The sequence below is a fragment of the Ambystoma mexicanum genome, chromosome 14, assembly GCF_040938575.1.
Source record: "Ambystoma mexicanum isolate Mex_15411 chromosome 14, UKY_AmexF1_1, whole genome shotgun sequence".
NCBI lineage: Eukaryota > Metazoa > Chordata > Amphibia > Caudata > Ambystomatidae > Ambystoma > Ambystoma mexicanum.
The window spans coordinates 431,391,157-431,415,809 of NC_090940.1; the positions used below are offsets into that span (position 1 = coordinate 431,391,157).

Below are 24,653 nucleotides of genomic sequence, written 5' to 3' on the forward strand. Positions count from 1 at the left end.
GCCAATGTTCAGGTTATGTTGGTTAGATGAGTGAAGACAAATTCACTCAAATGTCAAGATGGTGTCAAAGAAACGTGCTTGCCTAGGCAAACAATCTGTGACACTAGACCGGGGGCAACAATTGAAATTGTCAGCTACTACCCAGCCATAAAAAAATAACTTGCCACCTCAATTCTATAAATGCACACAGCACACTATAACAATGTCTAGTGGCGAGTGGACATATTTTACTCTGCACTAGACACAAAGAAAAATGCTGCTGCTGTACTCCCAGCATGACTCACAAGTATCTCCACTGTTCTCACAAGCTTGCTCAATCTACCCACAAGGCCCTGTCTTGCACTCACACGGTTGCCATGCCTCTGCTAACAAGAATTAATTATTAATTATTATCACAAAGTCTGCACAGACCTAGTCAGAAGCTGCCACGAGTTCTCCTACTCTTCATGCCTCTTGCATACAAGAATCCAGGCTTGACCTGTAATCATAGTAGGCTCCCCTACTATGATTACAAGTATTCATGTTCCACTAACAGGTCTATCCTCTTCTACCCACAAGCTCCACAGTCTACATTCACATCTCCCTGATAACCACACATTTCTCTGTCCTATATACAAGCCTCCTGGCTGTGCTAGCAACCATCCCAAACATTACCTGTTTACCCCAACTATTCAACAGCAAAGCTCCACCTGCAAATTCTCACGGTTCACACATAAATCTGTTCCACTTAACCTCCAAGTCGTCCCAACGCACCAAAAAGATAGCCTCTGTACACCATCAATTTTCCACCAGTTCAACCCCAACTTTCTCCAGCTTTCCCCACAGGCCTCTGCCATTTCATTTATAATCTGCACCATGGCACCAGTCCCACTGTTATATCGTCTACCGCTCACAAGCCATGCACCCACTGTCCAATTCCTGCTATCCCCTCCACCTACACCCTACACTGTATATCACCTAGTTCCAAACACAAGGAAGAGCGGATTGTTTCCCATGGTTTTGAAAAGGATAATGGCAACTGAGACATAGCCATGACCTAACCAACTGTACATCATAAGAGTGCTTCTTCTTCTTGTTAGGGTGACTCCAGAAATCCGAAGCTGTCGATTTCCATCTATTGAGATGATGTTCGCCAAAATAAGCACCAACCAGCCATCCACCTCCACTAGATCCATAAGAGTGCTGATACCTTTTAAGGATGGGAAGGAGAGATGGGCATGTCTATTGGTATAATTTATTAGGAGGTCAGGCATTCCAATATCTGCTAGAGAGCCATACATAATTTATCACTGATGTCAAACAAGCATTGACAAAGCCAACAGTTTGGGCTTTTGTTTGGTATGGAATAGGCATTTGCTAGGCATTTATATAATGGTACTACTTGGCAATAGGATCGCAACAGCTCAAACATGGAGCAATTAACAGGCCATGTGATGTCAGTACCTGGCAAATGCTTGTCTAATACCTCAAGTCAAAACGGTTGACTTAGTCGTTGCTTGTATGTAACAGGACTGGGGTGCATGGAAGCAAAATAGATAAAGTGGCTGAAGGCACACTTGGTTAAGACATATTTAGTGCACGAGAAGCCATTTAAAGCTTCAATTAAGTCATTGACGTTCAGTAGACTGGGCAGGCTAAAGTCTGATGTTATGAATTGATAGAGGGAGATCAGAGAGATCCCAGGAGGATGTGTTTAGGGTGGGGAGGGGCAAGTAGTGGCTGGGAGTGGTCATAGGGATTAGCATTGTCATGGGCTGTCATTCGGTGGATAAATAACAAAACAACACCCACAAGCTGTGTGTCCCTCCTCACATTTCATCTCACTCCTATATATACTCCATGTAATCATTTCGGTTTATGGGTGGCGCTTAATCGCCAACTAATAGCCTAAACTGAAAAGGTTACTTTGACCAAAAGTTAGTGGTAAGTGATCAAAGTTTAAACAGCATGCACTGATCAGCAGTAAGAACTGGCATAGGGCCTGCACATACAGAGGGTCATAGCTCGGACCTGGGTTTACATCTGATATAACCGAAAACACTCACTCTAGGGCTCTAAGGAACTCTTCCAAGGTCTGATCACACTTCAATTTCTATTTCTTAGATAGATAGTACCAAAGCTGCCTTATCTATCAGCATTTATAAAACGCGCAAGTCGGCCCTGGGGCACTGTGGCGTTGTTGCAGTGAAGCTTACTTAGTTACCAGAAGCAAGAACAACAATGGCCCATACAGTCTGAGGTTCTTGGTTACATTGAACCCGTGTCAGAGCAGGGTAGTTGAGGTTTCATTCATTGGCATAGTTACATTTCAAGGTTCCAGGTTACGGTGAACCTGTTACAAGACAGTTGTTGGAACTATTAACAGCGATATATATTGTGCAGGGTTTTTTGGTTACGGAGGAGCCAGAGCAAATAAAGAAAATAAAGAGGACCTTCCTAGGAAGACAATGTGTGGGCCCCTTGTGGTGAGGTATGTTAGTTGAAGAGCTTAGTTTTGAGTGACTTGCGGAAGGAAAGGTGGGATGTCTCATTCCTTAGGGCCGTAGGGAGGGCATTCCAATGTTTAGGTGCTAGGAATAGGAAGCTAGAGCCTCCCACTTTGGTTTTTTTGTAGGTCAGGACATTAAGCTGATTTGTGTGATGTGAGCGCTTGGGTCTGGAAGATGTGGCACAAACTATTCTTTCTGATAGATAAGAAGGGGCTGTGAGTGAGAGGCATTTGAGTGTCATGGCCAAGGTCTTGATTAGTATGCATTCTTTACCGGGAGCCAGTGGGCATGACGTCTTGCAAGTGAGATGTGTTCCCTTTTGGGAATGCCCAGAGCTGCCCTGGGCGCATTATTTTGAATGGTTTGTAGTCTTTTCAGATTTTGTGCAGAGGTTCCAGCCAGTAGGACGTTAAAGTAGTCCAGTTAGGCCCCAGTGGTGGCTCTGGCTATGGCCATAAAATATAAAGAAGTAATCTCGTTATCTCTCTCCCGGGCTGCCACTATCCCAGACTGAGCTACAAGACCCTCCTTTGTCTGCTTGTCCCATGTACCTCATCCACTCTTGGGTCGGACCCAGTGGTCACTGTACTGCTAAGGTGGGGTCTGAATCTGTTGTTGGTTGCCCAAATGGCTGCAGAATCTAAGCCCTGTTTTTTACATTAGAATGGTCAGTTTTAGGTTTACAGTATGCTCAGAATAATAATCACAGCAGAAAATGAAGTGGATAAAAGGAAGAGGCTAACATACCTAGTTTTACAGTGAACATAATGTCAATATTAAAAATAAAGACTTTCTATGAAGAAAAATAAAAGAAAATACATTTCCTAGTTTGCTCGCTTTTCTTAAAAATAAAGATCTTCTGAAATGTAGCTGTTTGTTTTAAAACAGTGTTTAAGTTTCCTGTTCATTTAGAAATAGAAAGATAAGTACACTACCCCGCTCAACTCGGCACCCCTTCCTTTGCGTCTATACTTTCCATCCCGAAGGTATACTTTTTTTTAAAAGGGGGAAATTCCCTGTGCCCATCAGCACCACCCCTTCCTTCTGCCCCATCCACTGCCGTTCTAATCCATGCTGCTCCCAGCCCTGGGGCCTCATGATGAGTTTGGTGGTGTGGGGAAAAAATGGTGATCAATTTGACTGCCACTTCGCCATACTGGCAAATTACAACTTTGGAAGGAAATCATGTGATTTATTATATAATCTTGGAAGAGTAAAATGAGTTCTCTTAACAAATAAAGCTTGAAATTGAATTGCTTAACATTATGGCACTGAATCATGGAATTATTTGCAGGGAAAATAGGGTACTTGCGCACCATTCTGCGTGCAAATCCCCATTCGTCGATTCATGAAATCGAATGCGCAGTACTTTTCCAAGACTTGCATAGAGTTTGCGCAGGCTCGTCTCATCTCTGCAAGCCATTGAGGGCCTTGCACGAGACTCCACGCAGAGCGTGGCTTGCGCAGAGGGCTGGGAAGGGGGCGGAACACCAAAAATGGGGAAGTACTTGCAAAAAAATGGGCATTCCGAGGGACGGCCTGCAGGCAGTCCCTCGCATGCCCACAATTGCATAGCACGAGACATATTCATGGATTCGATCGTCCATCCTCTCGGCCGGGAAATTACCACACAAGCCCTTCATACTATCCGCCACCCGAAGGCAGGCGTAAGTACACTTGCGCGTAGGATTCGCAGTACGGAGGAGGGGTTGCATGTCGGATATGGGGGTCCATGTACTCAACCAGGGTTTCTGATCTAATTTAGCGGTGCGCTTGTACGCAGTTTAGTGGGGTGCATGAATGGTTTACGGGGGTTCGCACGTAGATTTCCTGAGTAATTACTGAGGTACGATTTATTATAGGCATGTTGTCGGGGTGCAGTTACGGGGGACCCTGTGGAGGGTTGCCGAGATGCAGGCCTGCTTGCGGGTGGAAGGGTGCATGTATTTGTGCCCAAGGGAGCGCGCAAAGGTAGCTGTTCTGGCTGTTTTTTGCTATGCGTGTGAGCATGTCCGGGGCGATTCGGCCACGACTTGCAATTATGGTTACTTGCGCAGTAAATTCCATGAATATGCGGGCGTGCATTTTTCATTTTGCATGCAGGCTCACGCAGTGTCATTCTCGGAGTGTGGCCGTTGTGGGATTTCTGTACACATTTCCGTGAATCAGGTCCTATATGTCTATATGTCATTAAGGGGAAGAATGCCAAATGCCAAGTTCCTTTATATGGTCAAGGAACCATGAGGTGACTTTCAATATGCGTTTTACATATGGTTGGGGGTATGTTTTCCGTTATACTACACGGCAGTACTGTCATCCTAACACTTAGGCCCTGATTGGTGGACTTATTTGCGTGTAAAATGGGGATTTGCATGCCATTCTGCCCTCAAATCCCCATTTGTAAAACGGATTTGCGGGCTGAATGGCACGCAATTCCCTGTTTTACACGCAAATCATTCAATGAATCTTTGGTGTCATGCATACTCTAATGCAAGAGAGATCCAGGTATGTATGTAGAATCTGTTCAGTAGGAATAAACAATATGCAGCTTGTAACATGTTACAAAATAATATTTAAATCCGTCTATTACAAGGCATCTAAATTACATTTTGTGGTTTAAGATAAGTGATAACATGTAGGTTCATTTTCTCTTGTGCCAAACCCGTGCAGTGCACACAAGAAGCATACTGACTTAAACGCTTTTCTATCCATTAATAATTATAAACTATCACAGAAAGCTACGTTACAAGGAGGCAATCCAAAAAGCTCATCACAGCTTTAATGAAGTGCTCTAGTGACAGCTGGAATTGTGCCTTGTGGCGACTCTAGCACGTCACAGGGAATTGTAATAAGTGATTGTAGTTCAGCATCAATAACATTTTCTCAGTACAGGCAGTGGTGATGACGCACACACACACACAACTACTGCAGAATCAGCAACATTACAGTTAAGTTGGACGTTGGACTCCTATTTTACTATATATGCTAATAACCTCGGCGCCATTCAGTGGAACGGCACATTAAGGACTTTTATTGCCCACTGGGGCAGTGCGAAGAAACTACAGTTTCCAAATCATTTTCAATGTTAGATGTAAACATGCACGTGGGGTCAATATAAAATGGCTGCTCTGACTACCCTTGTGAAGGAGCATCATGAGAAGCGAAACAGACAGTTTATTAGCCTCCCTTTTCTGCATATATAAATGAAATTAAATGAAATGATATTTTATTTATATCGCGCTCGTACACAAGTGTTTCAGAGCGCGACCAGGCAAAAAGGGAGGGGAGCAAGGGAGAAAAAAACAGAAAAACATGGATCTTACTAGGCCCAGTGACATTTAAGAAAGCGCAAGTGCATGGGAAAGGAAAATGGGGGAAAAGTGCAAGGAAAGGGGGGGAGTGGAAAGTGTGAAGCAGAGGAGAGAAAACATAAATAAATATTAAATAGAATAAATAATAAGTAAGGGCTTTAAACCATGGTAGTGCAGCCAGCAAGTGGAAGGTGAAAGTTTGTCAGAAAGGTATATCTGATAAGTGCAAAAGAAACGTGGGAGGGGGACTGTATGGGTACAGATACAGAACCCTAGTGTAGATGATAGCCTGGAGGCAGTGCAGAAGGGTGGCAGGGTGAGCAGGTACCTGGGCCCGAAAGAACAGAGAGTGGCCAGGTGCACAATGCCATGAGCAGAAACAGATCAACAGGAGAGAAGGGGGCAAAGGCTCCGGAACTGAAGATGTTTTTCCTCAAGTTTCAAGGTGGCTGGGAGGCTGTTCCAAAGGGAGGCACCAGCCGAAGACAGAGATCTACCCCCAGTTCGTTTTTTTGCAAAACGACTAACCCTGAGGGAGTTAGAAGTAGAGGAGCGAAGGGCTCGAGAGGGGAGGTATTTACGGAGGGAAAGGTTGAAGGTATTTTGGACCCAGGCCCCAGAAAGCCTTGTGGACAATGCAGAGGGTTTTAAATGTAATCCTTGCTTCCACTAGGAGCCTATGAAGGGATTTCAAGGCTGGAGAGATACGATCCCAGGGCTCGAGGCCAAGGACAAGTCTCGCAGTCCTGTTCTGGATTAATTGTAGAGGGCAGAGAGTGGAGGCAGGTAGATTTAAAAAGAGGCTGTTCCAGCAATCCAGTCTGGAAAGAACCAGAGCTTGGGAGACAGTGAGCTTTTGAGGGAAGGAGAGGAAAGGCAGAGTACCTCTAAGGAAGTGAAGTAAAAAGTTTGATTTTTTTGGAGAAATCAGAGATGTGTGCAGAGAAGGAAAGTGTAGAGTCAAAGATAAACCCAAGGTTTTTAGCCGTGCAGGTGGGAGGAGGGCCAATGGAGGCCGGTTAGAGAGTGAGAGCAAAGGATGTAGATGGTGTACCAATAAGGAGGATCTCAATAAGGAGGATCTCAGTCTTGTTGGCATTTAGACATAGATCATTGGCGGCACACAAATTTTGAATGGCGATTAGGCAATCGGAGATGAGGGAAGGAGAGGAGGAGGCTGAAGGAAGCCTGAAAATGAGTTGGGTGTCGTCAGCATAGCACTGGAAAGTTGAGCAGAACATTGAGATGCAGTAAGCGAGAGTTGCCAGGTATTGGTTGAAAAGCCAGGGTTAGAGGATAGCCCCCTGGGGGACACCACATGTGGAGAGGGAGATACAAGATAGGAAGGACCCAGGTTGTACCTCGAAGGGTCGATTAGAGAGAAAAGAGGTCAGCCATGCCAGAGCCTGATGAGTGATACCGAGGTTGTCACGAAGACGATTTAGCAGGGTGGTATGGTTGACCGTGTCAAACACATAGGAGAGATCAAGTAGGATGAGGACAGAGGGAATGTTAGAATCGAGGTTGGAGAGCAGGTTTTCAGGAATGTTCAAGAGAGCAGTTTCCGTACTTCTGGCAGCTCTGAAGCCAGATTGGTGATCATGGAGGGAGCAAACAGAGTCGGAATGGAGATTAAGCTGAGAGATGGCCAGCTTTTCCAGGAGCTTGCCCAAAAAGGGAGTAATGGAAATTGGGCGGTAGTTTGCCAGACATGACGGATCAGCAGTGGTTTTCTTGAGGAGAGGATGCACAAGGGAGTGTTTAAGAGGGGGTGGGGAAAGAGCCAGAGGCAAAGGAGAGGTTGCAGAAATCAGCAAGGGCCGGCACAAGGGTGTCAATGTGGTCCTTAATGGTTTTAGAGGAACAGGGCTGGACCTGTTTTTATGAGGTTTTCATAGATCAGACTTGTCTAGATATCTCATCAGGGGAGAAAAGAGGAAAGGAGGAGAAAGGGGGATGAGGCGTAGCTGAGGGAGGGTCAGCAGGCCGAGAAGGAGAGGTAGGAGGATAAATAATAAACAATGTTGTGTCATTTATAGTGTTCTTATATCGATTCTAAGTGTGCTGACAACTATTATGCCAGAAGGCAGGGCCTGTTTCTGTGTATTATATAATTAACTACGAGGCTGGCAATAGCAGTTTGCTGGTTATGGCTAGGTTGGACTCCCTGTAGAAGAAAGGAGCACTTTTTCACATGTTAATAACCTTGGTACCATTCAGCAAAACTGCACAAACATTAAAAATATATATACGTATCAGATTCTGCAAATCTTTGCAAATGTTTGTGAAGATCAGACTGGTGAGGCAAAGTTAAAAGGGGGATCCCAAACTCCATGTAATCCTCTATAGGGAATATTTGCTTTCACCTAAAGCAGCATGGGAAGTTGGTGCTTGGTTCAACACGCAATCTTCTCGTGCTCTATTGTGAACGCTTTCAGCTGTATATATTTTGAAAGAAAAAATATGTGTTCCAAAAAGGCAACATTGAGTTAGAGATATTTCAAGTTTGTAGACTACCTTGCGGGTCCACAATGCCATGATGATAATGCAAAGTTGATTGGTTGATTCAGGTTGTAGATGGGTCTGCGGACCCAGACAGAAAACATTTTCATTGTTTAAACAACAAGCAAGTACGATGTGTTAGAGCAAAACTGAAAATGTTAAAGTTGTCTGACATCTTGGTGTGCAGATTCCATTGAGAGGGTTGCAGATACCACCTTGCAAGAACTTAAAAAGTGTTGTACCACCATTGTCCACGCTATATTCCAATCTATATCAGGCTTACTGTGTACCACACAGGAATATAATCTGGCCCTTTTAGACTAAACAAAACTGGAAGATTTGATGAAGTAGCCAACTGACACATGTGACGAATCTAGCGATATAACCTTGCAGCCACAATTCCACATGACACTCATGGGCCTTTACAACATATCTGCATGGCCTATTGTGGCATAGATAATGACTTTCCAGGTTGAGACGAGGAGGAGGAATGGAGTAATGAAGATGACTAGAAGCGGGAAGCCAACACTGCGGTCTAGTCTTTAGAAAACTTTGACCAATATTGGGAAGTTTAAAGTTGCCACAGCTTCTACGTGTGAGGGATAGAGGCAGAGTCAGAAGCTGTATGTAACTTGTTCTGATGCCAGTCGGGATGCCAGAGACGAGATGATTGTAAGAAGCAGCACAGGCTGATACAAACAGTGTGCAAGAAAACTGAGCTGAAGGAAGCTTACTGCTTGCTGGAAGCGCCCAGAGCGAAGGAAGAAAAAGGGAAAGATGACCGGCTGACAGGACACACGCCCAGTTAGTAGATCGAGATGGACGCAGAAGAGATGTGAGGACCGCCTAAGCGGCCCCGAGGATTTGATATTCTTAATATATATATACAAACAGTGGTAAAGGTGAGTCAGAGCTTGAGAGAGGTTCGAAGAACCAACAGTTGAAAAGAGGAATTAGCACAGTTGTGAACTTTGTCAATAAAGGGTCAGGGACCCAACATTGGACAAATATTGTCACATGGATGAAAGAAAAAGTGACCAGAGAAAGGAAAGCCCTAGCAAGTTAGTGCACCAGGCCACCAGTAAGGCTGGGACTCACACCCAGGAAAGGAGTGACAAGAGAAGTGAAATAATATCCAGGCAGTAGAGTAAACCAAGAGTGAGAAGAGAAGTGAAGTAATATCGTGGCATGAGAGTAAACCAGGATGAGTAGAGAAGGGAAGTAATATCATGGAAGGAGAGTAAAGCAGGAGTGAGAGAAGAAGTGAACCTGACATTATGAATACAAAGGGATGATTCATACCTGTTTTAAGGATCAAGAAGAGAGTTGCAAATAACCTGGCAGGAGAGTATACCAGGGATCAAACGAGGACAGAGTGTGAGAAGTTGTTCTGTGATCAAGTGACATTTAAACTACCAGAAGGATTCTAGGGGAAAGGGGATTGTAGGTCAAAGGATTGACAGTAAAAGGGTTGACAGGTCAAAGGATCGACACCATAGGGTCGACAGGTCAAAGGATTAAATTTTTGATTTATTTTTTTCACATTTCTTTTTTTTGGGGAGGTTCCCTCCCTAACCCCCCTTTTTTTGTTGCTAAAAAACACTTTTTCCCCCCCAAAAAAAACAAATGTGAAAAAAAAATTCGATCCTTTGACCTGTCAACCCTTTATATTCGATCCTTTGACTAGGCACCGGGAAAGGGAGCACCTTTCCTAGAGGTACTTTATTTCCTTTCTGTTTGGCACCTTAAGAACTTTACGTTGAGAACTTTGAAAGAAAGCACCAAGTACATAGCATATCATCAGAATCCCCCTTGTGCACATTATATTGAGTTTAGAGTGTAAGGGTAATTTTAGTATTTTTGGACACAGGACGGAGGACGCTCTGTTGTTTAACATCCTGACACAGATGTTCCTTAGTTTAGTTGAGGAAGGTAAACCCATTTTAGGATTAGGGATAGATAGGATTTCTTCCAACCCTTTTTTATTATTTTCTGGAAATAAAAATCTATAATCAAAACCTAACATGCCACTGTGTCCAAGTCTTACTCTTAGTTCCTTACACTTAGCAGAGCATTAACAGTTTCTGCATACCAAATAAAACGTTGGTAACAAGGCACAAGTGGTTCTGTCCACAGTCTCAGCACAGGTTACATAGATTACCAAATAAAATGGTAGGAAACGTGGCACAAGTGATCTGTAGGGCATATTCTGATGTGAGGGAAGGCCAGCAGATGAGTACGAAATTAAACGTGGCTATTGTGCGGAGTAGCCAAAGAAACATATGTGGTGACCATATCTGGAGGCACATACTCCTCATGTAGCAAATTGGCTAATCGGCTCAAATCACAACTCACCCATAAGGAGAGGACCTGGAAACAATCCTCTTGTCATGCAGTCACTGTCTGGAACTTGATCTTTGTATCAGCTCAGAATTCCACCACAATTCCCCAATTCTGTAAAGCTTTCAAAACCTGGCATCTTCAACAATACCTGACCAAGGTCTACTCTAAATGGATGTACATACCGATGCATAGACCGCAACTCACAGGTCTGCGCAACTGTTAAAAGACACCAACCTAAACGCTGGCTACCGACACCCTGTACAGTGCTCTGCTGTACTTGAGCTAGGCCATTGCTCTAAACAACATAATAAAATAAAGATAATAAAAAGAAACAGGTATGTGCAGAATGGCATACACAAGCTCAACTTTAGATCTGCAGACTTTGTGTCAACGATCCATGAATGTGGATCTGATGATTCAGCCCTGACATTGTTACAGGCACAGTGTCCACTGGGCACTGTAAGTGCGCTTGATTGCACCATGGCATGACCTAAGGCCATGCCCTTTTCAGTGTCCAGTGGGTATGTGCATATTTTGCACTGACCGTGGCCTTAGGCCATTCCATTGGAACATTATTTATGGTGTGGGCACCTTGGTTGTGTTTGTGTTCCAGTGGGCACTGGGCAAGCCTGCAATTAATGTCCAGTAGGCACTTTAGGTGTCTTTGAGGTAACTGTGGTCCTGGCCAGAATTCAGGCCCCATGCACTGTGCCCCATGGGCAAGGCCACAGGCCATGCCCAGTGGGATGTGAGGGTGTGGTTAAGGTGCCAAGGGCATGAATGAAATCCATGTCCTTGGCAGGATGCCCACTGGGTGTGGGTATACACAAGCAATGGATGCCGTGAGTGTGTTTGTAGTGGCTGGGTCACAGTCTTTGCAGTGGTTAGTTAATGTGTGTTGGCTGTGAATGCGGCAAGGCTGAAGGCCATGACTTGGTCTGGCACATTGCTCACTGGGTCCTCTGGCTATGTTAGTATGTATATCATTAAAAAGACAATCAAATTATTCACTGAACAACACTTCCTTAATTACAGTTATGGCAAACATTCTGTAATAGAGCAGTGCAGGACAGAGTATGAGTTATCATGTGAAATATCCTGCTGGGAAATCAAGGACACCTCATGGAAATCAAGTCAACGGTGCATTCCCAAGTTGTTTCGTATTTGGTCCAATTCCATGCAGCGGTTATTGCCCTGCACTGCGCAGAAATGTGGACTTATTCGCTATGGGAAAATGAATGGGAGTAGGCCAAAAACAGTGTTTTTTTGCTTTCTTAAAACCTTTCATTTTTCTAACTAATCTCTCCCAAAATGTCCAGTACTATGGGGGCCGGGCAAACATTTTGTTTTCAAAATATCAGCCAAATCCGTCCTAAATGTGAAAGGTTATTAGCAATTTAATTTGTGGGTTTCCTATAGATCATGCTATTCAACTTAACTGTAGAGCAGCGACTGCTGCACTACAATATATATATATTTATATATATATATATATATAAATTTTGAAAACATGTTTTTTTACAAAAGGGTTAAGGTTAAATCAAAAACAACTTAAACTCTTCAAACATCAGAAATACTAAAGTTAAGATAACAACATGTTATTAATAAATAAAAATATATATATATTTGAATGAAATATCATGGTAACCTTAACTCACCGTGTTTTTGTATTGCAGTATTTTGTTTTATCTCCAAAATGTTTTATAGTCACAGTAATATAATGTGTTGTGTGACTATGTTTTGTTTTAATAAAAATGTTCAGGTGTTTTCATGTATTTATGTTTTTAATGTGCATTTTGTTTGTGCTACTTTTGTTAGTATTTACAGTTCACATTATTTACTAAATTTAATTTAGCACACATATTAAATGTTTACATTGTTTATACACAGTGTGATGACTATAAATGTTGTGTATATGTTAGTGTTATTTGTAGAAGTAAATGTTTCTAAGCTTTTACTATATATAATATTTTAATAATTTGTATTGGTTTTGTGTATGGTTTATTTTAATATTATGTTTATTGTTTAGTAAATTATATGTATTTACAATAATGACGTATCTTCTCAATATTTGCATTTGTATTTCTATTTATTTATAAAGTTATTTGTTAATTGATATTGTATATGTAAAGCATAAGACTTGAATGCTTATGTATATTTTGTTATTGTAAATGTGTTTTAGAAACTATTATGTTAATTTTTTTAATTGCAATTATTTGGAGGAACTATGCCTTTGTATATTGTAATTAGAGTTTGCTCTTATGTAGTAATTTTGTATTAGAAGCATATCTTATACTTTCCTTAACATGTATTACTGGTGTACATTTAATTTACTTTTGAATGATTTGAGAATGTATACAATTACTTGTTTTGATATGTGAAATTGTTATAATTGTTTTAGATGCTTTTAAATGTATGGGTGAGTTATTTTTTCCATATTTGATTTCAATATAATATTTTTTTTATTTTTGGATAAAGTTTATTATGTTGTTACCTTAACTTTATCATTGCTGATGTTTGTAGACATTGGGCCTCATTACGACCCAGGCGGTAAATTACCGCCTGGGCCGTGACTTTACCACCATGGCGTAAACTACGTTTACGCCATGGTGGTAGGCGGACTTACCGCCCCATTCCGACCTAGGCGGGGCGGTAAGTCCCCAATCCCCATTTACCCTTCCCCATTCCCATTTTTGCCCCATAGGGCATAATGGAAGTGGGGAAGGCGTTAATTACGCCACCGTAAATTACGGTGGCGTAATTAACTCCATGGTCCCTTAGCGCCATGGATTTTAACACCTGCTAAAAGCAGGTGTTAAAAGCGCCATGGCGCTAAGGGACCTCGTAATTGGCGGTAAGGGGTCGGCGCAGCTAACGCTGGCGTAAACCCCTTACCGCCAGGGTCGTAATGAGGCCCATTATGTTTTTTTGTTATTTAATCCTAACTTTATTGTAATTTTTCTTTGAATAATCTCATTTTTTACAGTTACATTTTAATTGATTGCTGTTATAATGCCTGTGTTGTAAGAGCATGTATTATAAGTGTGCGTTAGCATAAGAGCATGTTGCATAACAGCACATGGTGTAAGTATATGTATTTTAATTGCATGTGTTGAAAGTTTCTGTGTTGTAAGACTGTACATCCTAAAATTGGTAGGTGCAGGTGTAGTAGGTCTGCATGTTATATGAGCCTGGGTCATTGCAGTGTGTGTTGTAAGAGTGTGCAGTAAGTGTGTGTCATAAGGTTGTATGTGGTAGGAGCGTGTGTCATAGAAGCATGTGTTGTAGGTGCACGCTCTGTGTACAGTTTGTATGAAAAGTGTACATTTATTCTATCACCTTACACCTTACATCAAAGTCAACTCATACGCTCTGTGCACTGTTCATATTGAAAGTGCCAATTTATTCCATCACCTTAAAACTCACGTTAAAGTCAGCTGAGAATTGCCTTTAATGTGGGTGTTTAGGAGATGTTCATTTTGTAAGGTACGTATTATAAAACACACATTCACTCTGGAAAGCTGTGACTTTCTTTTGATGGGGGTTTTTAGGAGATGTTAATTTTGCAATATACAAACTCTAAAACCCATACACTCTATGTATGTGATTGCAGTGCATGTTGTTGGTGCATGAGTTTGTGTTGTAGAACTATGTGTTGTAGGAGAGAATGATGTAGGATTGCATCATAAGAGTGTGTATTGTAAGAGCGTGTGTGGTAGGAGCTTGTGTGGTAGGAGCGTGTGTTGTAGTAGTGTGTGTGGTAGGAGTGTGTTTTGTAGGTGCGTGTGTTATAGGCGCATGTGTTGTAGATGCATATGAAAGCATGTGTAGTATGTCCAGATATTATGTTCAGTAGGTGCAGGTGTAGTGAGTGCGCGTGTTACAGGAGCATGTGTCATTAGAGTGTGTGTTGGAAGAGTGTGCAATAAATGTGTGTTGTTAGGGTGTGTGTGGTAAGAGCATGTGTTGTAGGTGCATGTGTCAAAGGTGCATGGGATATAGGTGCATCTGAGAGCACCTGCCGCATGTCAATATGTTATGTGCAGTAGGCGCATGAGTAGTAGGTGCACGTGCCAAAGGAGTGTGTGTTGTCGGAGCGCTTGTTATAGCAGCACGTGTCATAAGAGCATGTGTCATAGGAGCACGTGTTATGAGTGTGTGTCATTAGATTGTGTGTGTTGTAAGGGTGTTTGTTGTATGAGCATGTCTTGTAGGTGCACGCTCTGTGTACAGTCTGTATGAAAAGTGGACAGGTAGTCCATCGCCTTAAAACTGAAATCAAAATCAATTCATACGCTTAAAACTCACATTAAAGTCAGCTGAGACTTGCCTTTAATGTGAGTTTGAAGGAGATATTAATTGTGTAATGTAACTATCGTAAAACATATATGCTCTGTGGATAGTTCATATTGAAAGTGTACATTTATTCCATAAGCTTTGTGTAGAGAGTGTATGAAAAAGGAGCATTAATTCTATGCATGTGGCATATATAGATATATTTGAAATGTTAATATTCCAAAATTAGCAAAGTCGAATTTTCAAAAATGTTCGTCTGCGACGCTGCCAATTTTGAGATATTTGGGCTGACATTTTATTTCCCAAAACCCCATGTTAAAAGCTGTTCAAATGTGATAAAAGTAAAACAAATGTTTAACCATGAAGCCGCTAATGTAGAAATCTGAAATTTTGCATGTGCAGGCGCATGCCTGGAAAGTTTACTCCAGAATATGTTTAGATTTTTTTATACAAGCGTTCAAAGTTTATTGAGAAAGACTTGTACTTAAAAAAATTACTACATTTCAATTGTATTGCCATTTTGTCACTTGATGAAATCATTGCTAGATGTGTTTTTTTCCTTTGAAATTGAGCACTTGGCACTTTGAGTCTGTTGCACTTTAGCCTACTAGGGCCTGATAATAGGAACAAAGGAATATTAGCACTTTGATATAAGCACATGGCACTTTAATTTAGCCCACTTTGGCTCAATTCTAATTATGAGCACCAATAAGACAATGAGAGGTGTAATGTACACCAAACAGCCCACATGGGCAGATATGACATCACTGCATTAGTTTGTTGCTGTTTCTTTTGGTTTTTAATGGTGCTTGTAAAAGAATAATATGGGCACAAACCGAATGTCTAGCTAGTATATACTAACTACTATATATTATAAAATGGCAGCCAGTTTTTACATCATTATTGGACCTGATTTAAATAAGTAATGTGACTAGGTATACCAGCTGAATCGAAGGAGTGTGGAAATAAAAAACATCCTACAATAACAAATTGGTAATTTCATCTGAAGAAGTCCCCGAGGTAGGGTTGGATCGTGTGGCGTAATGTGACACGGCAGGACTACATCAACTGTTCAGTAGGACCATGTTGCCTTTTAACATGTTTTATATGTTGATTTTATGAGAAAATAAAATTAAGCTGTTTTGCACCTTATAAGACTGAGTGCTCTAGCATTATTATGTTCACCCGGGAGTTCACTGCTGAATTACAACAAATGGTACTTGGAGGTTGAACGTTTGTGTGAGTATTATTACTGGCCTTTCTTGCGGCCAAGCTAGAGCACACGTTAGGCGCAGGCTAATGCACCGCATCAGCAAGAGTTTGTGGTGGATAAATATATATATATATGTATATATGTGTATATATAAATACTTGTTTCAAATGGGATTGATTTTATATAGTTCTCATGTATTTTATATTGATTAATGACATTTGTTAACTGTTGTACTTATATTTACATGTTGGTTTTTATGGGCTTGACCCAAAATAAAACCAGTCAAACATGAAAAAACAAGCATCTACCAAGTGGACATCCAGAGTATAGAGCACCCTACATCTCCAAATCCACACAACATCCTCCCATATAACTTTCTGAAAAAAGCCTAAATCCCTTGCTCTTTCCCCAAACCTAATACAGCCAGACGACATGTCCTGCCTTCCTCTTGTCTTGATCTTCCTCTCATGTCCTGAAAATATTGTATCTTCCTTTTCATCTCTTCCCTTTTGAACATTTTAAAATGCTCCGAGACCCTCTGGGTAAGGCCAGACAAAATTCAAATAAAATAAATGTGAAACAGAACTTATTAATAATGGCATTACATATTCCATTATTTATCTACTACAGCACATTATATACAGTCATTTCAAGTCACTTAGGAATTCAGTGATTAAATAAAGGAATGAGGATGAAGTCCAGGTTTATTTAGAAGGTCACAGAAATATCCCATTTAGGTGAAGTAGGGGGAATGGTTATTCCTTGTAACACATGGCTGTACCATCTTAAATTCTTGATTTCCCGTGTGTTCTGATTCAAAAGATCTGAAGAACAAATGCACTATTTGCATTGTTCCTAAAACAACACACATATTCAGCTTGTAATTACTGCCAATAAATATTTTCTGCAGATTATTAGAAGTACCTTTCAAGCGTGGCGTTGTATTTTAAAATAAATTTCAACATGCAGCATTCCTACTCACATAGAACAAGCTTCAACAGGGCAGTAAACAAAAACACATCTATACATATCTCATTGTCAATTAGTGATTAAATTATCAGAGAAATAAAGCTCAGTACAAAGTAATCTGGAAAGCTAAGCATGCCACTATTTAATTGCAGGCATTGTGATACCACAACTGTATAACAAGGGGGGTGGTTACCGCCGATCAAATTTAAACAATTCTCAGATTTTAGAATGTTTTATTTAACGTGAACTGTAGTGGTGTTTGGAAGTAATCACCCTATTCCAAACTTGCAAGAGCTTAAACATGGACTCTCATTTTTCTAGGAAACAGCAAAACAGATTAAATCATGTCAATTGTTGTGCACTCTTTACCACAAGACACACCTGAACATTGGTGTTACAACTAGACGAATAAGGAAATTATGTTCAGGTTTGCATGTAACTATTGCAGCTTCCCTGTATTATAGATCCATGCCAAACAGAGAAAAGAGAGTATGCAGGGATATCACAGTATAGATAAAAAAGAGAGAGGGGGGAGAGGAATACGAACAAGGGGGAGAGCATGGTTTAGAGAGACCAATCCAGAGCCAAGTAATTTCCCCATTAGTCCTGTTTGGCTTGTCTTCTGATTTCGTCAATGACTATTTTATTTATTATTTTATTTAACTGATTGTTCAGCACTGGCCCTCACAGAGGGTCTCAGAGCGACTTACAAGGTTCAACGACTAGGGTGATGGAAAGATTTCTTCAACCAGTGGAGCCTAGCCCTCACTTTTCTTCTTGGTCTTGAACATGTGTTACAGGCCTAATTCACTCTGCAGGCACAGGCTCGCACTAATGGGGTCTCGATTTCACCTAGGTCCTTGGCTCATTCATGGAACCTGTCATGAATGGGTGCCTTTCTGGGGGACAATTGAGGAAATCTTTTGTTGGTTGAATTGTGGGTCGGTTTTATTTTTCTTCTACTAATGAATATTGATGTCTTCAGAACAATCTTCACCTCGTACCAGCTGGAGGAGCTGGAGAAGGCCTTCAACGAGGCACATTACCCCGACGTGTATGCCAGAGAGATGCTAGCCATGAAAACAGAGCTTCCAGAGGACAGGATACAGGTACAAATACATGATTCTTTACTACAATCACCACCATGACTCATGCTTTTATTTGCTTAATCACCATAGTCAACAACATAGCCATTAGTGCTATCACCATGCTTGGCACCATTATAGTCACCCCTAGAGAATATCACCTTTCATATCATTTCAAAGTTCGTATAGAAATCATATCTGTCACCTTTCTAATAATTTCCAGTCACAGCCAACATGCACATCAGGGATGTCTGCATCACAATACACTACTATCAGCATATACTTTAAGCCTGCCTTCTTCCTCATCGACTCACAGGCATCATCACTAGATGCAACAAAATCTCAGTCACCAACAACAGAGCGGTCATGGTGGTCACCATGGCCACAGTGATCAAGGCTGTCCTCATCCTCGTCACAGTCACCACAGTTGGAATATTATGTCTGTTACCTTCATCATCATCACAGACACCAGCACTATATTCATCATGACTGTTATCTTTTTCATCAATGCTTTAATGGGATAAACACTCATTAATTACTGAATAATTATCCCATATTCTTCAAAACAAGTATTTGATTCACAATGATCTTCAAGCAAAAATGTCTTTTAGTGAATCCATACATCATATTTAGTAGTCAGTCATTGTAATCATGTGATTCCATCTTAAACTATTAGTTACTTTCCTTAACATGTCGTGACCAAATTGTTCTATTAATTGTTCTAAACCTAATTCACAATTACATTTTTCAACTAAGCGCAATGTGTTTCAGGTACTCCGCTTTGTCGTATACACTAGTGTGAATCAAACAAAAAACAAATTTGCTGTGAATTTCACAGAGGTTTAAATTCAAGATAACTGTCAGGGATTTAAAAAATAAATCAATGTCAAAACCTTCATTTGTACATTTCACTTAATCACCTGATGGATTTCAGTAGCAAGTCATGTATGACCAATCAGCATTGTGTAGGTAGTATGCCAAAGTCAGAAGCTGACATTTATGCATTCAATTAGAGTGTCTATTCTATTAACTACTACCTTGAACACATGCAAACTGTACTTCATCCTCCCCTGGGTGGAGGTAGACAATAGAATTGAAATAGCTCCTTTTCCTAGATGATCTCAAACAATGCCCACCTTAAAGCAATGATTTTCAGGATTAAGTGTACTTATAAGGTAGCTGAAATATCATGCCTTCTGGAAAACGATACAAAAGCCTGTGAATCCCAAAAAAGCGGTCCATTGTTTTAGTTTTTTTTTTGTGTGATCACTCCCTCAAGTATCAAGAATTGTATCTAATAAATTGTATTTTGACATCCTTAAAATGCCTAGCTGTGCGTGATTTCAGATCCTTTATACAAAAGATAATTTCTGTTCAGTTATAATATCTTTGATAATTAGCCATTTCATTCAGACAAGCATGTGCAGAACTTCCTCAAATACACCACACTGGTAGTCAAACAGGAATTAAAATGTTCAAACTCATCTTTTCTAGTGATAATGGGAGTTTCTTGCTACTTGCTAAAATAGCATATTTTTTATTTTTTTTAATTTATTTGACTTAATTGTGCATTTTACAATTTTTGCAAGATATCTTTTACATCGTTTGTTTGTTGTAGCTTTAAAAATTGGCATAGTAACCTTTTCTGGAGAATTTCTAAAAAAACTCAATAAACAAAGTGGCAGAGTGAGCACTTGTTACACTCGTAACAAAAGTCGCAAACTACATTTTGATAGAAAATAAACCCACAATTTGATATTTGCTGGAAAAAATTTGCAAATGAACCTAGGGAATCCACGAGAAAGGTAGATTTCCCAACTTTTGCCTTGCCTCCTGAAAGATGATTCAAATATCTATGGTAATTGCCCTTTTTACCTTCATGGGATGAAAAAAAGCAGGAAGCTATCTGCAGATCTGTGCTTCATGCACTGGCAGGGAGCTATCTGCAGATCTGACCTTCATGCACCGGCAGGGGGCTATCTGCAGATCTGGGCTTCATGCACCGGTAGGGAGCTATCTGTAGATCTGGGATTCATGCACGGGCAGGGAGTTATCTGCGGATCTGTGCTTCATGTACTGGTAGGGCGCTATCTGCAGATCGGGTCTTTGTGCACTGGCATGGAGCTACCTGCAGATCTGCACTTCATGCACCAGCAGGGAGCTATCTGCAGATCTGGGCTTCATGCACTCGCAGGGAGGTATCTGCAGATCTGGGCCTCGTGCACTGGCAGGGAGCTATCTGCAGATCTGGGATTCATGCAACGGCCGGGAGCCATCTGCAGATCTGGGCTTGATGCACCGGCAAGGAGCTATCTGCAGATCTGGGATTCATGCACCAGCAGGGAGCTATCTGCAGATCTGCTTCATGCACCGGAAAGGAGCTATCTGGAGATCTGGGATTCATGCACCGACAGGGAGCTATCTGCCGATCTGCTTCATGCACTGGCAGGGAGCTATCTGCAGATCTGCTTCAGGCACCAGCAGGGAGCTCTCTGGAGATCTGGGCTTTGTGCACGGGCAGGGATCTGCAGATCTGGGCTTCATGCACTGGCAGGGGGCTATCTGCAGATCTGGGCTTCATGCACCGGCAAGGAGCTAGCTGCAGATCTGGACTTCATGCACTGGCAGGGCGGTATCTGCAGATCTGGGCTTCGTGCACTGGCAGGGGGCTATCTGTAGTTCTGGGCTTCCTGCACTAAAGCAATCTTCAAAGATTCAAATGAATCTCCAGACCAAATTGGAATGTCAGTCAGCTCCTGATGTACCAAAGTGCAAAAAGGACTCACAGGCACCTACAACAATAGTGTTTTCAATGTAGTTCTAAAGCACGCAGTCATGCAGTGTTCCTCCGTGAGAGATGTGCGTTCACTGGCAGCTTGAACCTGATAGGCTCTTCCCAAGGCTATGGCACATCTAAAATTAGAGAAAGCAGGATGCCCTTTGCTAGAGTGCACTGGCAATCAGGGGTGTGCCAGGTAACTGTGCCCTCCATGCAAGTGGGGGATTTGTGATAGGGAGCCTATGAGTGGGCGTCAGAATCCGGACCGTAACTTTGGCCCTAACTGAGAGCATGGCTGGGGCGGTTGCCTCTAGGCCAGTGGTCTTCAACCTTTTTTGGCCTGAGCCCCCCTGAGAAATGTTTGGGCAGGCCAGGCCCCTCCAAAAGTGCCAGATGGACAGTATGTAGAAATCGCTATGAACTTTTGCGTGCGGTCACCGCACCCTACTCCCAGTACAGACCCTGGGCTCTCCCCACCCTACTCCCACCACTATCCCAGTGCTGCTGCCCATCCTGCTGCCACTGCAGTCCCATAACACAAGCATACACACATCCATATACATTTAAATAAAAAATAAATCGCCACAAACGTACCTTCTGCAGGGGCCTGCTCGTGGTTGCTAAAATGCTCCGCTCCAGGTTGCTCTGCCCGTATGTGCGAGGAGGCGCAGGAGCACCCCCTCGCACATAGATACATGCAGTGTCCCAGCCAGCATTTCCAATGAGCTATGCAAGGCTGGCGAAGCAAAACACCCCCAGCGTTGCATGGCTCAGTGATCATGTGCGGCTGGGGAAATGAACTGTCAAAGGCAAACAGTGTTTCCCTTTGACAGTTCAGCCAGCCCACGAGCATTCCCTCAGCTGGAAAAAGCAGCAGAGGGAGTGCTCAGTGTTTCACTGAGCTGGCTTCTCGGCTCCTATGCAGCTAGTAGTTTTGACCATTGTTGCTGAATAAATATTCTTTAAATATCACAATTTGTTTACAGTTGAACAAAAAACAACCACTTGGATACTATTCAAACAGTCTGTGACTAAAGGACTGAATATCCATTTGCAACTGCTGGCCATTTTTTCATTGGTGCCTATGACCGTTTTATGGTCCAGTCTGACCATGTGAGCTGCCCCTTCACATTTCCTCCAATCTAAAAAAAAGAAAAAACTTTTTTTTTACATTTCATGCTGGGCTCTAACGCCCCCACTGGGATGCGGCCGTGCCCTACTGGGCAGGCGCGCCCCACAGTTTGAAGACCTCTGCTCTAGGCACAGTGCTCATCCCACTTTGCACTCCAGAATGAAAGTGTTAAGATCACACCATATGCGTGTGTGTTGTTTCTTCCAAACAGTGACACACGCTACACACAAGTTTAAATGTCAAGAAAGCAACCTCTTTTTTTAAAATTAAAATATATTCCTTTTTAGCTAAAAATGCACCAGCTTGAAATTAAAACACTTTATTATTTATTGTATTTATTGTATTTATTGTATGTTTATTTTTGTATGTAGATTTTAACTAATGAAGCATGTGTGTTATGATGTGTTGTAAACAATGTCTGTATATGTAAAGCCAGTAATGGCTGTGAACATATTATAAATAAATAAATAAACAAATAAATAAATAAATAAATAAAACTGTTTTTGACTCCCTAAAAATCCAAGTCTCAACTTCCAAACATAAGTCTGAGTTGTGCTACACTTGGAGATTCTAAGAAGTGTCACTGGACACTCAGAAGCTGGGTCCCGAAAAACTGATTACAAATTACTGGCCCTAAACAGGCCCTCTATTTTAGCATAAAATGACAAAGCATGCATGATGCACCGTAAGATTCATAATACAGCATAGCAGGGCACAGCAAATAGTTTTTCATTCTCCAGTGGGGCAGAGCTCTGATCTGCCCAAGCAACTCCAGTAACTGGCAGCAGCAAGGGAGGAAGTGTATGTTGGCTCTTGTGCAGGTAATCAGGCTGTGCAAAGGAAAAGTGGTGTGTCAAATGCGCAAGCGGGGAAACATGAACAAAAGAAACACACATTGCCAATGCCAACAGTATGTGCTTTTGTTTAGGCATGGGAACTGCACTTGCCAGGCACTGCCGTAATTGTATTAGCTGGCCATCAATGGTAGCAGCTGAAAATTGGTGCGACTACCTTGGCATTTAATAGCAGTGCCTGACAAATGCCTAAGACTTATCCACTAGCCAAAACGGTTGGCTTTGCCAATGCTTGTTTTTCACAGGGCTTCAGTGAAGGACACATAGTGCTTATAAATTGAGTGACTGAAGGCAGACCTTGCTAAGACATTTTTATTACGCCAGTAGCATGTTTACAACTCCAATTAAGTCATTGGGCCTCATTACGACCCTGGCGGAAATCGAAAAACGATGGCGGAAATGCAATACCGCCATCGAATAGCGCTCGGTGCGATCATGACCCGTCACCGCAAAGTACGATGCCATTAGCGACACCGTAGTGAACGCCAACGCTAACTGCACCAAGTACGCGCGCGCGCGCCATGCCAAACTGTAATTACCACCATGGCGCAACGGTACGCGAATTCCGACCCTAGCGGACATGCACCTAACGCCATCAAGCACGGCGGAAAGTACCATTCCGCCATGGTGAGAAGTACGGCATCGCGAACCAACCGTAAACGGCCCTACTGAGTGCTTGTACACCGCTCCCTGGCCACATTGTACAACCCCCCGTAGGTGCAATGAAGTCACACAATGCAACCAGTGAAATGTACTAGTCATCCATGCCTGCCAACGAACAAATGAATCTCAAGAGGGCCCAATGGGAGCTGCAGGGCACAGATGGCACGAATACAGAAGCTATACAAATGGACATGACCTCAGTCTCCCACCAAGAAACGCACGCAAACACAGGCACCTGTGACCAGCAACATTCCGATAATCACATCATTCCACCAATCCAACTGGCTGACCGGCATCTGTTACACAAAAGCTAATCCCCCGCCCCTGAGCATGACAACATCAAAACAGTCATAATGGCAGCCCTTATCCCTGACCTCACTGGGCTTCGTAGGCAAACGCGCCCAGCACAGTACCACGCAACTATACCCCGAAGCTGGAACCCAATGCAGATCTCCTCACAATACATCGCTCCCCAAATAGTAATATGCCACATCACTTGCAAAGAAGAACGCTACACGGTTCATATCCGAATAGAAATTTAATGCACAACAAATTCTCCAAGCCCATACAGCCATTAGGCCATGAACTCCAAAACATATTTCATTATTGTGGGCTGCATCCGCAATAAATGACCAGCTACTTCTTGTGTGACGCCCTGTTCCTTCATGGTACACAGGTGCTACATTCCCGTACGAAAAGGCAACATGGAAGCGCCTAGAACCGCAGGGCCGTCCCAATAGGGAGGCACTAGTCCAGCTGAAAGACCGAAATGTTGCTCCTAGCCACTAGTACTGCGTAAGGGCATGTGGGCCATTGGCGATCGTCCCATAAGATCGTAATGCTGGTCCACTGATTAACACGAAGCAGCAGGTGTCGGGAGTAAAATCCATCTACAGGAGTGGTATACAGATGGCAGTGGCAAAAGGGGAGGAGATACCTGTCAACCAAATGAAATGAAAAAGAATAGTATGGCCATCAGAACTACATTTGAATTACTCACTTCAATGATCACACCAA

At 42.2% G+C, this 24,653-nt stretch overlaps 1 protein-coding gene across 2 annotated transcripts in view; it reads left to right on the top strand.

The window, feature by feature from the left end:
- Positions 1 to 24,653, top strand: part of VSX2 (visual system homeobox 2) — a 305,895-nt gene that overhangs the window by 135,368 nt on the left and 145,874 nt on the right. For both annotated transcript variants that reach the window (XM_069637612.1, XM_069637613.1), the window contains exon 3: positions 18,109 to 18,232. In XM_069637612.1, coding sequence (XP_069493713.1) covers positions 18,109 to 18,232 — 124 coding nt within the window. The remainder of the gene's footprint in view (positions 1 to 18,108; positions 18,233 to 24,653) is intronic.